At 38.8% G+C, this 15,257-nt stretch overlaps 1 protein-coding gene across 1 annotated transcript in view; it reads left to right on the top strand.

The window, feature by feature from the left end:
* The window catches only part of WDFY4 (WDFY family member 4), a 328,638-nt gene that overhangs the window by 109,143 nt on the left and 204,238 nt on the right, over positions 1–15,257 (top strand). The window contains exons 20-23 of the mRNA XM_054572378.1: positions 7,576–7,807; positions 8,933–9,078; positions 10,108–10,219; positions 10,899–11,089. Coding sequence (XP_054428353.1) covers positions 7,576–7,807; positions 8,933–9,078; positions 10,108–10,219; positions 10,899–11,089 — 681 coding nt within the window. The remainder of the gene's footprint in view (positions 1–7,575; positions 7,808–8,932; positions 9,079–10,107; positions 10,220–10,898; positions 11,090–15,257) is intronic.

Raw genomic sequence — 15,257 nt, 5'->3', positions numbered from 1 at the left:
GTGTTTGTTTTGTTTGATTGTTTGTTTGTTTTGACAGTGGGGATTGCATCCAGTGAAAACCCCTCATTGCCCAGAACACTGGTCTGAGCTCAGGCATAAAAAGGGAATCTTTAGAAAATGGAATAAAGGTCATACAACCAGGACAGAAGTTAAAATGTGGAAACAAGAATAGTCATGACTGTTATGACTCTAAGAATAGTCATAAGATGATATGTCTCCAGAAATATCAAAAAACAAAAGACAAAAAAACACAGATTTTTTACATGTTAAGGTATGAATTCCCCAGGGAGGTCTGAGCGTTGCCAAAGGTCTACTTTTCTAAGACATTTCCTGGTAAATTTAATGCAGCTGGTCTGGATTATGCACTACATGTAAAAGCAAGGTGTAAAGACACTGACACATCTGGCCAGATTTAGAGAAAGAATGGTTAGGAAAGGACAAATCCTCTGCTTAGAGAAGGTAATGGAATGTGAACACATACTTGGAGGGAGTGTCTCATCACTAGCATTTAGAGACACTTTAAGTTCTGAGGTATAAGGGAGAGGAAGCCAGGAGGTGAGGGGCCTGACAGTTGTGTTCCCATAGCCACTGACAGAAGTCCCTAAAGAAGCCAGGGAGGTAAGGGCACAGAAGACCACAGAGGGCAGATTCCAGAAAGAACATCTTAACCTAGGCTGCATTTTCAAGTCATATGGAAAGTCTTGCAGGCTTCATCCCAGATCTGTTACTGCAGAACCTCTGTGGGTGGAGTAATGTTGTAATGTTTTCAAAGTTCCCTGGGTGATTCTAATATGCAGCCTGAACAGAGAACCTTAGATTAATAAGATTTATCTATATTAACAGTATTGACATATGGGGACAGATAATTTTTTTGTTGTGGGGTCCCATTTTATATATAACCCAAGATGCCGTACCATGCCCCTCTTCCCAGTTGTGATCATAAAAAAATACTTCCAGACATTTCCAAATATCTGCTGTGGGGATGGGAGTGCTGGGGGGCCAGCGGGTGGGGCATTATCTCCCAGGCTGAGACTCGTTAAGTTACAACAGCCTGAATTCTATAGAACACCTGAAGATGAATTTGATGTTATCTTTTGCTAAAATTATAAAAATAAATGCCACTGGTAATTGGAATGATTTGGCAAGAGAATAAGCAAAACAGTTCTCCAAAAGATAAAGGTAACTTTTTTTCCCCAGTCATTAACAGTGCTAGTCCTTCCTTCCTTTCCTCACTCATTACATATTTCTTGAGCACTTATTATGTGTTAAGTACTGTTTTAGGTTCTGGGAACTGTCCATGCCCACCAGGCAAATATCTCCAAGAGTATGCATACAGTACAAAACAAAAAGAGTTATGAACCTTGCTGTAGCAAGAGATTCCTTACCTCACAGATTAACAAGGAGATACAATAGCCAAGTGTTGGAAGCAACCTAAATGCCCATCAGTAGATGATTGGATCAAAAAATTATGGTATATATACACAATGGAATACTGTGCAGCAGAAAGAAAAAAAGAACTACTAAACTTCGCGACAGCGTGGATGGAACTGGAGAGCATTATGCTAAATGAAATAAGCCAGGGGACGAAAGACAAATACCATATGATCTCACCTATAAACAATACAAAGATGCAACGAAAATAAGACCAACAACACTGAAAGGAAAAGAAATCAACAGAGACAAGAGGGAAGGAGGGACCGGGGAGCGGGGAAAAGGAAGGGAAGGGGAAAGTCAAGGAACATATAGCAAGGACTCATGGACAAAACCAAAGGGGAAGAGCTGAGGGAGGGAAGGTAGGAGGGGGCAAGGGAAAGTGGTGGGGGGTAGGCAGAGACAAATGTATTTGAAAAAATAAATTAAAATAAAATTTAAAAAAACGAGATAAAAGGGGCTTACATAGGGTTTTGGCTTCTTTTAGATGATTTTTTGGGATGGTTCTGAATTGTGTGCTGTCAGAAAGAAAGGCAATTTGGTATCTGTGTATGTTCAGCACTTTACCCAGGAAGTTGGAGAAATGGAGCAGGATTAGAGCTGTTATTGCAGAGGAAGCTATAGACATTCATGTTAGCCAGCATGGTGTCTTTGTGTTTATCTGTTTAGGCATGATTACAGAATGGGCTTGTTTTGTCTTTTTTTTTTTCTTCACAGATATGTTGTTATTCTATGAAATAGCTCATGTACCTTGAGTCTAGGAGCCATATCCTATTGATATTTGGACCTGACTTGCACCTCGCCAGAGGCTGGCAAACATGCAATAAATGGTGAATTGCACTGAATTTACAGCCATAAGGAATAGCATGGACACCCTGATAGTGTAGTTGACTGAATTGGTACATAGATGAACACCAGACCCCACAGCACAAGCTGGACCAGAGTCAGTCAGCAGCGTGATTGGGAGAGATCTGTCACCATGGTATATGCCAAATGTGCCAAAATATTTTATGGAGAATGGCCAAGGCCCAAGGCAGACAGAATTAACTTTCCAAGGTGATCTCAACAAGTTGGTAGTGATATTTAACTGGGATAAATATAAAGGGCTGTGTTTAGATGCAAGTATCTGCTGGACAAGGATAATATGGGAGAACTTGGATTGGGATTGACCGAGATTAACAATTGTTCTCAAATATAAGAGCCTCTGATTTAATTTCCAAGGGAACATAAGCTAAATTTAGAAGGGTGGGGAATGTTTTAACAGTCTGAATTGAACAAAAAAGTGTGGGAGCAATTTTAAATATCTTAAGTTTATAAATTATTCTGAATGGTGCAATAAGAATACACAGTAGGCATTTAGGAAGAAAGGGGCAAGCTGGATTGGAGGGGTGGGGCAGAGCTTCAGTGTAGGAGACAGAGAAGCCTCTGCCTGGGAGGATGGGAAAGTGGGAGGGGAGCACAATGGACCTCTAGGCAGGTCTTCTGGCTGGAAACTTGGTTTGTTTTATTTGAAAACCTCATTTTTTCAGTAGGGAAATGAATTTCTGAAAATATATCAGCTCTCATTTAGAAAAATATCTATTTATATACATGTTCATAGATATAGTGATTTTATAGTCCACATAAAAATATCAACATATTTTAAAATAACTGAAAGATAAAGAAAAAAATTACCTAAATTCCTTCTACTTTACTATTGTTTGTAGTTTCTTTCAGCTTTTTCACTTTAAAAAATAGTTGTAACTATTATACAGAATATTTTGTGTACTACTTAGTTAACTTACACTATTATTTAAAAAATTATTCACATGGACTTTGAGTTATTATTTTTTAATTTGTGATAATGAGTTAATTATTTTTTTCTATTTTATTGAAATTTTTATTGAGATAACTGTAAGCTAAAAAGTAACAAATGATAGCAATCTTGGTGCCTTTTACCCAATTTCATCCAATGGTAACACTTTGCAAAACTGACAGGTGTGAAGTGATATCTCATTGTGGTTTAAATTGCATTTCTCTGGTGATTAGTGACAACCAAAATATTGACATAGCTATACCCTACTAATTTATTCATATTTCACCAATTCTACTTGTATTGGGTCTGTATATTTAGTACCACACAATTTTATCTTATGTATAGGTTCCTACATCCACCACTATTGCCAAAATACAGAATAATTGTCACCACATGGGTTCCTGATGTTGCCCTTTCTTAAGTTATAACCACAGTCACATTCCACACATACCCCTTGCTCTATCCCTGTTTCTAACCTTGGCAACCAATATCTAAAACTTTGTCATATTCAAGGTGTTATATTTATGGGATCATATAGTAATGACCTTTTAGGATTAGATATTTCATTCAGCATAACTCTGTGGAAATTCATCCAAGTTTTTGCATGTGTCAACTGTTCATTTCTTTTTATTGCTGAGTAGTTAGTATTCCATAATATAGATATATAACCATTGAAGAACATCTTTATTGTTTCCAGTTTTTGGCTGTTACAATAAAGCTACTATGAACATTTGTGTACAGTTTTTTTTTTAATGAACTTAAGTCTTCATTTTCTCTGAAATGAATAATATTTAAGAGTCCAATTGCTGGGTTCTATGGTAATTATATTTAGTTTTATAAGAAACTGTGAAACTGTTTACAGGAGTAGCTGTACCATTTTACGTCCCCACCAGCAATAAATAAGTGATTGAGTTTCTCTGCATTTGGTGTCATTATTTTTTAATTAGACTGATAAGTGTGTAGTGATGTGTTCTTTAATTTAACATTTTTTTCAATTAAAGTTTACATTACATATTATTTTGTATTAGTTTCAGGTGAACAGCATAGTGGTTAGACAACCATATACTTTATACAGTGTTCCTGCTGGTATTTCCAGTACTCAACTGGCACTATACATAGTTACTATAATAATTTCCTATACTGTACTTTACATCTCCATGACTATTTTATAACTACCTATCTGTACTTCTCAACCCTTTATCTTTTTTACCCAATCCCCCAACCACCCTCCCCTCTGGTAACCATTCGTCTGTTCCCTGTATCTATGAGTATGCTTCTGTTTTGTTTATTTATATTATTCTTTAGATTTCACATATAAATGAAACCATATGTTATTTGTCTTTCTCTGACTGACTTATTTCACTTAGCATAATACTCTCTAGGTCCGTCCATGCTGTTGCAAATGGTAAGATTTTATCCTTTTTTTGGCTGAGTAATATTCCATTGTATCTATGTGCCACAGCTTTTTTATCTCCTCATTTACTGATGAGCAGTTGGGTTGCTTCCATAGGTTGGCTGTTGTAAATAACGCTGCAATGAACATAGAGGACAATATATTCTTTCAAATTAGTGTTTTGGGTTACTTTGAATATGTACAAAGAAATAGAATTCCTGGGTCATTAGGCAGTTTTATTTTTAATTTTTTGAACCACCTCCATACTGTTTTTCATAGTGACTTACCAATAGTGTATGAGGGTTCCCTTTATTCTACTTGCCAACGCTTGTTTTTTGGTTTATTTTATTTTTTCCTTTTAATTTTAATTTTTTTGTTCAAATGCATTTGTCTCCACCTTTGTTTGTTTATTGATGATAGCCATTCTGACAGGTGTGAAGTGATATCTCATTGTGGTTTAAATTGCATTTCTCTGGTGATTAGTGACATTGAGCATCTTTTCATATGTCTATTGACCAACCATCTGTATGTCTTCCTTTGAGAAGTGTCTATTTAGGTCCTTTGCCCATTTTTAAATTAAATTGTTTGGAGTTTTTTTGGTATTGAGTTATATGAGTTCCTAATAAATTTTGGATATTAACCGCTTATCATATGTACCATTGGTGAATATGTTCTGTGATTCAGTGGGTTATCTTTTCATTTTGATGATAGGAAACTTGTTTTTTGTTGTGCAAAAACTTTTTAGTTTGATGTAGTCTTGTTTGTTTATTTTTTCTTCTGTTGCTTCTGCCTGAGGATATATACCTGAAAAAACATATTATGAAGAGAAATGTCAGAGATTTTTAGACCCTATGTTTTCTTCTAGGATTTTAATGGTATCAAGTTTTACATTTAAGTCTTTGTGGTGTAAGAAGGTGGTCTAGTTTCACTCTTTTGCAAGTATCTGTCCAATTTTCCCAAAATCATTTATTGAATAGACACGCTTTACCCCATTTTATGTTCTTGTTTCCTTTGTCAAATATTAATTAATAATATAATCATAGATTTATTTTTGAGTTCTCTATTCCGTTCCATTAATCTATATGTCTGTTTTCATGCTAGTATCACATTGTTTTGATTACTGTGGGTTTATAGTATAGTTTGATATCAGTAGCATGATTCTTTCAACTTTGTTCTTCTTTCTCAAGATTGCTGTGGCTATTTGGAGTTTTTTGTGGCTCCATATAAATGGTTATATTATTTGTTCTAGTTTTGTGAAATGCATCATTGGTATTTTGATAAGGATTGCATTAAATGTACAGATTTCTTAGGGTAGTATGAACATTTTAACAATGTTAACTTTTCCTGAAGTGTTTTTAATTTACATTTCCTTAATGGCTAATGAGATTGAACATCTTCTCACATGCTTCTTTGCCATCTGCATATGCTCTTCAGTGATGTCTGTTCAAGTCTTTTGCCCACTTTCTAACTGGATTGTTTGATTTTTACTGCTGAGGTTTAAGGGTTTTTAAAAATATGTATTCTAGATATACTAGTCCTTTGTATACTAAATAATTTGCAAATAATTTTTGCTGATGTATATAGCTTGTTGTTTTTTATTTTCTTTCACATTGAATTTTTCAAAGCCAAAGCTTTATTTTAATCAAGTGTAATTTATCAATTTTTCTCTTACAGTTCTTTCTTTTGGTGTCAAGTCTAAGAACTCTGCCTATTATTAGAGCCTGAAGATTTTCTCCTATGCCTTTTAAAAGCATTTTCTAATTTTAAATTTTACATTTAAGTTTCTGATCAATTTTTCATTAATTTTTGTGTAAGGCATGTGAGTTAGGTTGATGTTTATTTCTTTCCCTATGAATGTCCAGTTTTTTTCCAGCACTGTTTTCTAAAGGTGCCACTCTTTCACCATTAAATTACCTTTGGATTTTTGTTAAAAATCAGTTAGCCATATTTCTATGGATTCATTTCTGGATTCTCTATATTATTCCATTGATCTGCATGACTAGCCTCCTACCAATACCATACTCTCTTAACTATTGTAGCTGTATAATAAGCCTTAATATTGGGTAGAGTGGTATCCATCACTTAGTTCTTTTTCAAAAAAGAAGAATTAATCTATTTGTTTGAGCCATTCTAGAGCTTGTGTCTTTTCATATAAATTTTAGAATTAGCTTGCCTGTCAACAAAAAGTCTTCTGAGGTTTTGATAGGTTTGCATTAAACCTATAGATCACTTTGGGGAGAAATGACATCTTTACTATATTGAGTCTTCTTATCCAGGAACATGGTATGTCTCTTCATTTATATAGGACTTCTTTGATTTATTTTATCATTCTTTTGGAATATTCAGGATACAAATCTTGTTAAGTATTTCATTTTCTTTTGAGCAGTTGAAAATGGTATTGTTTTTAATTTTAGTTTCTTCATGTTTATTGTTAGAATGTGGCTGACTTTTATGTGTTGACCATGTATCCTGTAACCTTGCTGAATTCACTTATTAGTTCTGGGAGTTTGGTTTTTTGTTTCTTTTCTTTCTTTTTCTTTTTTTTGTTAGATTCTTGGCATTTTCTACATGGATATATCATTTGCAAAGAGAGAGTTTTATTTATTTATTTCCAATCTTTATATCTGTAATTATTTTTAGTGCATGAAATTAATGTGTCAGTGCTGGAATGTAGGTTCTTAGTGGGATGACTGGGACAAAAAGTGAATATTTCAGGGGCTCTCAATGTTCTTTTCAAATTTGTTCCCAAAGGCTTAGTATCACTCTTTTACTCCCACAAGCATTTTATAACTACTTTTGCTACATTTTTCTCAGCTTTGAGACTCATCTTTTAAATTTTTTTAGGTACAGTAAGTTTTTACTCTGAGGAAAAAATAAAGTACATCGTATTATACCCATATGTATTTATTTGATTAATTCCAAATTTAGCCACCTTCCATCCTTTTTATTTTAACAGATGTTATACATTCAGGCCTTACCAGGACCTTTCCTTTCAATGGATCCATCGTCATTTGTAGATGTTTATGGATATGTTGCTACCCCTCGAGTTTGGAAACAGAAGTCATCATTAATATGGCGTCTTGGCCCTACATACCTTTTTGAAGAAGCCATCTCAATGGAAACTCTGGAAGTTATTAACAAACTTGGCCCAAGATACTGTGGCAACTTCCAAGCTGTGCATGTCCAAGGTGTGGATGTTTTGATTTATAATTATGTTGCTGATTTTATTTTAAAACTCAACATTCATTTATTTATATTACATTTATAAAGAATAAACTCAGTACAGGTCAGTCATTAGGGAAGACCTCTATAACTGGTTAATTATATATTTACAACCCAACAGAAAATGTCACAAAAAAAGGAAATGACAATATCCTTCATATTTCAGCTCCAAAACACATAAGTGTGAGTGGGTAATACCATCAGCAAAGAAAGAAGAGAATGAGATAAATAAGTTACATTCCTTTTAATGAAGGAGCTTTTTAACTAAAGTATACCATTGTTTTCAATTATTAAACAGGCAGACAAAAACATCCACATTTTCATTATTGATTTTTGGCTGTTCAAGCAGGGAGCATTGCTCTCTGTGCTCCATCAAGTTAAGGGGTCAGTGCCCATGTGGGAGGAATGATAAATGCATCTATGTACAGAAGACTTGTGTGTGATGAAGAGTGATAAAGAGCTGCTGAGTGCTTCTGAGTGTCTCTAGGTTCCAGGTCTTTTTCAAACTTCATTTCCTCTGGCAAATGGCAGTGGTCAGAACAATGTGATGGGTGAAGTCTACAGCCAAAGTTTCACTAACTCTGCTCTTACCATACTTCTCAAGTTACATATGTGGCTCTCCTTGATGCAGGGACCAGGGTGCTAATCCCACGTGGGATGTTTCCCACAGACATGTAGCTTACTGAAAATCTTAAGGCTTTCAGCTCAACCCGTATCTCATTTTTTTATAAGTAAGCTTTCTTATCACTTGCCATTTTCATTTTGGGGGAATGAGTTTACACCCTTGATAGGTGTTTCAAGCTTAGTAATTTCAAACCTGGAATGCCTCTCTATTATGGGAGGGTTAGCATTGTGAGATTTCTCCATGACTTTTTATAAGTGTCAAAGAAGCACAAGTAGGGGCAAAACACAAGACATATGAACAACATATAAGCATACAAAGTAACAACATAGAAACAAACAATGTAACAAGACACCAACATTCTCTGGGTGATTACTTTGCCATGTAACAGTAGATATTTACTTTTCTGAGGATTAATTTTCTTTTCTGTACAGTGAGAGTAAAAATGATTGAAGATGTGTTGTTTTAGGAGAGGACCCTGGTACAGAAGCGGTGCCTCTGATTGCAGAGGAAAGGGTTTCCTTTAGCCTTCATGTAGCCAGCTCCTCTACCACCAGCGCTGTGGACATCAGAAACATGTACAATGAGGTGGACAGCCGCCTGATTGCCAAAGAGGTACGCCTTCTACATCACTTGCTCCCCTCCAAAATCATGATCTCATGGCTGGCTTCAGTTTTTCATGACTGAGTGAATGATAATTCATGTTTGTACATGTGGAGGTTGATACATACAGGAGTGCTTCCCACTTGATTTGCTCAAATATTCTATGACTCCCCACCCATTAACTTACCCCAAGACTAACCCTTTTGTTTCTAATTGCCCAGAGAAGAAAGTAGATGCTCTTCATTCTTCATGAGCTAGAGCTAGAACAAACAGAATATTTAAAACCTTTGTGATATGGAAAGCACTATGGAGCTTCCCTTTTCAGAGTGCTACCAAACCCCCTCAATTCACTACAGACTGTTCTGTGAATTGCTGTGTTTATTTTAAACAATGAACTTGTGGAACAGCAAGCAGACATGTCTGTAGGTGAAGATGCTGTTAGATTTATTATTTTCTAATTCCTGTATAAGAACCCTTTGTCTACTGCTGATGAATTTGGGCTGATGTGTTTCCATTCTCTCTACCTTCACGGAGAGAAGGCCCCCTCCCTTTACTGAAGACAAGGGGCCAAGGTTAAGTCCTGTTGAGCACCAAAGAAGTGCCTTCTAAGCAGCATTCCTTCTGATGGAAGAAACTAGGATTCCCATTTCCCTGGTTCTCTGAAACCAGAGGCTTGGACTTTTAGAGACTGGGCAACCCTAGCCTGGGAACAAGACAATGCTGGCTTTTGTAGAACTATCCACTGCCAGGTGTCCTAGGATCCTTCTTGCCCTTGTTAGCTCCTCACTATGAGTGTGTGGGACATTAATGGCACAACTGTATAACCAAAACTGATCCCTTGATTAAGTGACAGCTTAGGAGACAAGACACGAGAACCTGAACTCTGGTTTCAGTCTGCCTGATGTTGATTCTATTATTATTCATTTACTGAGCACCAGCGCTGGGCCAGGACTCAGGGTGCCTACCCTCCAGGAACTTGTGAATAAGACTTCTTCTTTTCTAGGAAAGAACTTTAAGACTAATTGTTGTCAATTTCTCTAGATGAACATTTCATCCCGTGACAATGCCATGCCTGTGTTCTTGCTAAGAAACTGTGCTGGCCATCTCTCGGGTTCTCTTCGAACCATTGGAGCTGTGGCTGTGGGCCAGTTGGGTACGTCAGGCCATGAACTTTTACTGCTATTTGGGAAGAAGCGTTTGAGGATGTCACCACTTGAGCAGTCTGGAATGCTGAGGGGCAGTCAGGACAGAGCTTGTTGGATGGTGAGGCCAGAGGTGACGAGTTAACCCTGAAGGAGAGTGGGCCTCCCACGTTGAATGAGATCAGCTTACTTCACTGCCTCTGACAGTTGGTGATGAACTGAACTGCTAACCAGGCTGGCATCTATGTACAACAGAATCCATCTAGTGAGCACAGTGTGGCCTTGTACAGAGGCATTTGTTGTGGTTGTTGGAGTGAAACATAGCCAGCAACTATCAAAGCAGCGAGTTGGTGGAAGTAAATAGCTCCACAGGATTGAGGGAACAAAAGGTGTCAGAAGAGCCAGCAGAGACTGAGAGTGAGATGGCAACTAAGGCATCTGACTCCTCTGGCACTTTGGACTGAGATGGAGGGCGGTGATCTTAAATCCCCTGGGGTGTTTCAGCCATGGGTGACAGAGGAAGGACTCAGTGTAGCCCTCTGCCTTGCTCCAGCCTGTCCCATGTGCACAGGCTCCTCTGCCATGAGTGGCTAGCGGCTTTGGCAGCTCATTTACTCCAGCATGCTGTTGGGGACTTTTCATTGCAATGAAACACTGACTACTAATGGAATGACCCTTTGTCCCACACAGGGGTAAGGGTGTTCCACTCCAGCCCTGCTGCCAGCAGTCTGGACTTCATTGGCGGGCCTGCTATCCTCCTGGGCCTCATTTCCTTAGCAACAGATGACCATACCATGTACGCAGCTGTGAAAGTCCTGCACTTGGTCTTGACCAGCAACGTCATGTGTGACCGCCTGATGCAGCACATCTTTGGGTACCAGGTAATCCCACCCTTCCATCTGAGTCTCTGACTCCCCAAGGAACAGGGAGGAGCTTCTCTGGCCCCAGTGGACATTCTCTCCACAGTGACTTCTGGAGAAGGAAAACCTAAAGCCCTCGGGTCCTGGTACTCTGGAGACTCTGGCCCACAGCAGAGGGCCAGGTGACAGACAGCCAGGGGGACACTTTGATCTGGATGGGGGTACTCACCTATCTGTGGCTACCAGCAACTTCACTAATTAATCCAAGAATCATTCATTGTCCTCCACTGTGTCTAGCATGATGGCCAAAGAGGCTAGGCCATGGAGCCAAAGTGTGATGTTTGAATCCCACGTCTCCCTCTAACTTGCTATTTAATCCTGGATGAGTTACTCAGCCTCTTTCTCTCTCTATTTCCCCACTGGTATTATACAGGCTCTCATGACTGCCCTATCATGGGGTTGCAGGGAGGACTAGATAATTTAATACAGGCGGAGGGCTTAGAATTATGTCTGGCCCAGAATAAGTGCCCTGTAAATGTTCACCACCTTTAGTCCTTAATTTCTCTGTTTCTCAGTTCTCCCATGTGTAAAATGGGGATAACAATAGCACCTATTGTGTAGGATTGTGATGATTAAGTGAGTTAATACATGCTGAGTGCTTAGAAAAGTACCTTCTCAGAGTGTTTCCTGTCTGTCTATGTTCAGTGTTATTGTTATTTACTGTTCACAAAGTCAGATGACACTGGTCACAGCCCTGGAGCACCTTCCTGTGTGTCTGAGAGGCAGTCATGAAAGGAATCAGTAGAGGCAGACCTAGGGTGTAAGTCTAGACAAAGTCAGACTTACAAAGGCTGCAGTGGTTCCTGATGGTGCAGGGTGTGCTGGGAAAGAACATCCCTGATTTTTGGCTCCTTAGCCAGGGTCTGAGCAGAAGAAATCAGTGTGATGTCATTTCAGGCACACCCCTCTTGCCTGGACTTCTGCATAGCTGGATGGAGTCCCCTTTTCCTGCCACTCCTCAAAGCCACTGACACCAGGCACAGTCTGAGCTGCAGACAGACCTGGTGATACCTCTCCCCTGCATGCAGTATTCACAGGCATCAACAACTACCACAACATTCCAGACTCAAGATTAGTTCCTAAAGGCCTTCAAAACTGCTTGTCAACCCCACTCTCCGCCCTGCCAACATTTCCCACCCTACCTTCCAAATCCTGCACAATTACAGTTAGCTAAACATACTTTGTGGCCTGGTGTACCTGTGCCCTGGGTTTGGAGTGCCACCTCATTCTCTTTCCCAGGTACACTGCTTCGTATCTTCCCAGGCCAGGCTTCCCAGCCCCTGAGCTGAGTGCATGGCCATCTCCAGCCTCCCATGGCACTGTGCAATGCCCAGTGCTAACCGTGCTCACACAGTGCTGTAATGATCATCTGCTCATATACACTAGACTATAATCATCTAAAGTCCTGGGCATTTCTTACTTGTTGTCAATGTATTACTGAGACCAAACAGACACTCGGTAAATATTTTGGTAATAAGTAAATGGGAATATCTAGGTTTATAGTAAAACTCAAGAATTGGGACTTTTGGTATATGCAACTTTTTTTTAATTGCTAAAGGCAATAGTGGGATTTGACCCAATTTAGCACTTAGCTATCTACTGTGGCTTGGGATTTTAATAATTACCGTGAGCATTTCCAAAAAGTTACAAAGCAATTTCTGCTGTCATGGGTATATCATGAAGGATGAAATAGGACAAATACCAAGATAATTTTAGTATAAATTGAATGCAGTGTCAGAGAGTGTCTTCTAGTCCACTATACTTTGTCACTCAGTGGTTACCCAGCCATCTTCCCAGAAAGTTTGAACTCTGTAGAGACCTGGGACCCTAGTGCTCACCATTGTCTCCTTACTGTCAAGTGTAGAACCTGACTTATTGTGAATTCTTCATAAGCGCTTGTCACATGATCACAGTGCTTGTTACAGGAACACAGTGCCTTGAGAGAGAGAATGTGCACAGAGCTGCAAAGGTGGCCGACATCACGTGACGGTGGGCAGTCAAAAGATCTTCATTAAAAAGAAAGGCAGTTGGAGGAGGAACAGGACACTGGCTTGGCTGAGTTTATGGAGGAGATGGTAGAGGCAAGGAAGCAGACATGGATCTACCTACTCAGCTCATGTTGACTGACCATGGGTTTAGTTTCTCCTTCTGTGGAACTTACTCTTTTAGTCTGCTCAGGCTGCTATAACAAAATCACCATAAACTGTGTGGTTTATAAAAAATGGAAATTTGTTTCTCACAGTTCTATAGGCTGGAAAGTCCAAGATCAAGGTGCTGGCAAATTCAGTGTCTAGTGAGAATCCACTTCTTGGTTCATAGATGGCATCACAAGGTGAAAGAGACTAGAGAGCTCTTTATAAGGACACTAAACCCACTAAAGTCTCCACCCTCATGATCTAATCACCTCCCAAAGATCCCACCTCCTAAACCATCACATTGGGGATTAGGTTTCAACAAATGAATTCTGGAGGAATATAAACATTCATTTTACAGTCCTGCCTAATGGGACAGACAGAAAAGTATTATTATGAAACAAAGACTTCTGAATACTTCGTTTGAGTAAAGAACCCATAAGATTAAGGTATTTATTGTACCTTTACACATGGTGCAGGGGAAATAAATTTATAAAATATTCTTATGGCCTAAAAAAGAAACATTTCAAATATTTATGTCTTCATGGAAAATCAGAAGGAGAGGCTAGGCAGAGGTGGTGGAGGGAATGGCACATTTATAAAAAAAACAAGATTACTGTTATTTTTTGTGTCTCTTGCCTCTTTATAAAACAGGGCCCCCATCCTACCTCATCCTTTTTTAGACACATTTTCTTCGTAACATGAATGCCCAGTTGGCATGATCTGTATGTACTTGTGGTCTGTTTTGCCCCATAGAGATGCATTCCCTGAGAGCAGGATGGGTCTGCTTGCTCATTGTTGTACCCTAAGGGCACATGGTAGGCAGCAGATTTTAATAAAGATTTGTGGAATTAATCAGAGAATTTTAATACGGGTCTTCAATTAAACAGCTTGCTCGGGAGTGAATTTAATAATTTTTTAGATTTTTACTCTGTATTTATTTGCTCATTTGATTGGATGTGAGAGCACAATGAGAGCATAAATCTTTCTATTTGTTATTTCTATCAAACTTATTTATTATCCTTTTCTCAGACGAGGTGACATCTTGAGTTTCATAGGATGGATTTTCATAGCATGGCAAAGAAGAAGACTGGCATTCCAGACTCACATAAACAACAACAACAACAACAACAACAACAACAACAACATACACACACACACACTTGAAGTTCTTCCTCATGGCTGGGTGGAGAGGGAGAGAAGGACTGGAAACCTGCGACTACAGGAGCAGATATTTTTAACTGGGAAATGATGAGTAATTATAGGAAGGCTTGGGATAGGGAAATGGAATGATTAATGCTTTAGAATGACTTTTGACACCAGTGTGGAGGATAGGCCAGAGGGGGAGGTTTGAGCAGGAGACTGAGAGAGAATGCTGTATGCTATGAAACTGCATCCTGAAGAGATTGGGACCCTGAGAGAGTCTGGGAATACAGCACAGGGGAGCAGCTGGGGCTATGTGAGGCATCAAAAGTAAAGTAGCAAGTGGGATAGATGGCTCAAGCTCAGAGGGGTAACCTGGGTTGGAGGTATGAATGTGAGTCATCAATATCATCATGACACTCTTTAATTCAAGAAAATTAATGAAATAGTCAAAGAGGAGTAGAGAGAATAGAGAAGAAGATGACAGAGGAAGAAACCAGGAACTAACCACATAGAGGTTAGAAATGATTAAAACCCAACAAAAGAGATTGAGAAGAAAGAGGGAAGAGAAGCTAAAGAAAATTTTGTGAAAGAACCTGAAGGAAGAATGTATTTTGAGAAAGCCAATGTGGTTAAGCAATGCTCAGAATGAAGCAAACTAAGGACAGAGATGTTTCCATTGGATTTGGCACCTGAAAGTCATTGGTGACCTTTCTAAGGCAGGTGGACAGCTGGAGGCAGCAACCAGGTGAAGGAGGTTGAAGAGAGAATGTAAGGTGAGGATGTGGAGACAGTGTGCCCATAGTGTTTTCTAGAAATTTGCTAATGAAGAGGAGTAGCAAAATGAGGTGAGA

The sequence above is a fragment of the Pteronotus mesoamericanus genome, unplaced genomic scaffold, assembly GCF_021234165.1.
Source record: "Pteronotus mesoamericanus isolate MK-2021 breed Mesoamerican mustached bat unplaced genomic scaffold, CSHL_Meso_final contig_230, whole genome shotgun sequence".
NCBI lineage: Eukaryota > Metazoa > Chordata > Mammalia > Chiroptera > Mormoopidae > Pteronotus > Pteronotus mesoamericanus.
Note: the sequence above shows the minus strand (reverse complement) of the source record. Positions and strands in the feature narration are given on the sequence as shown.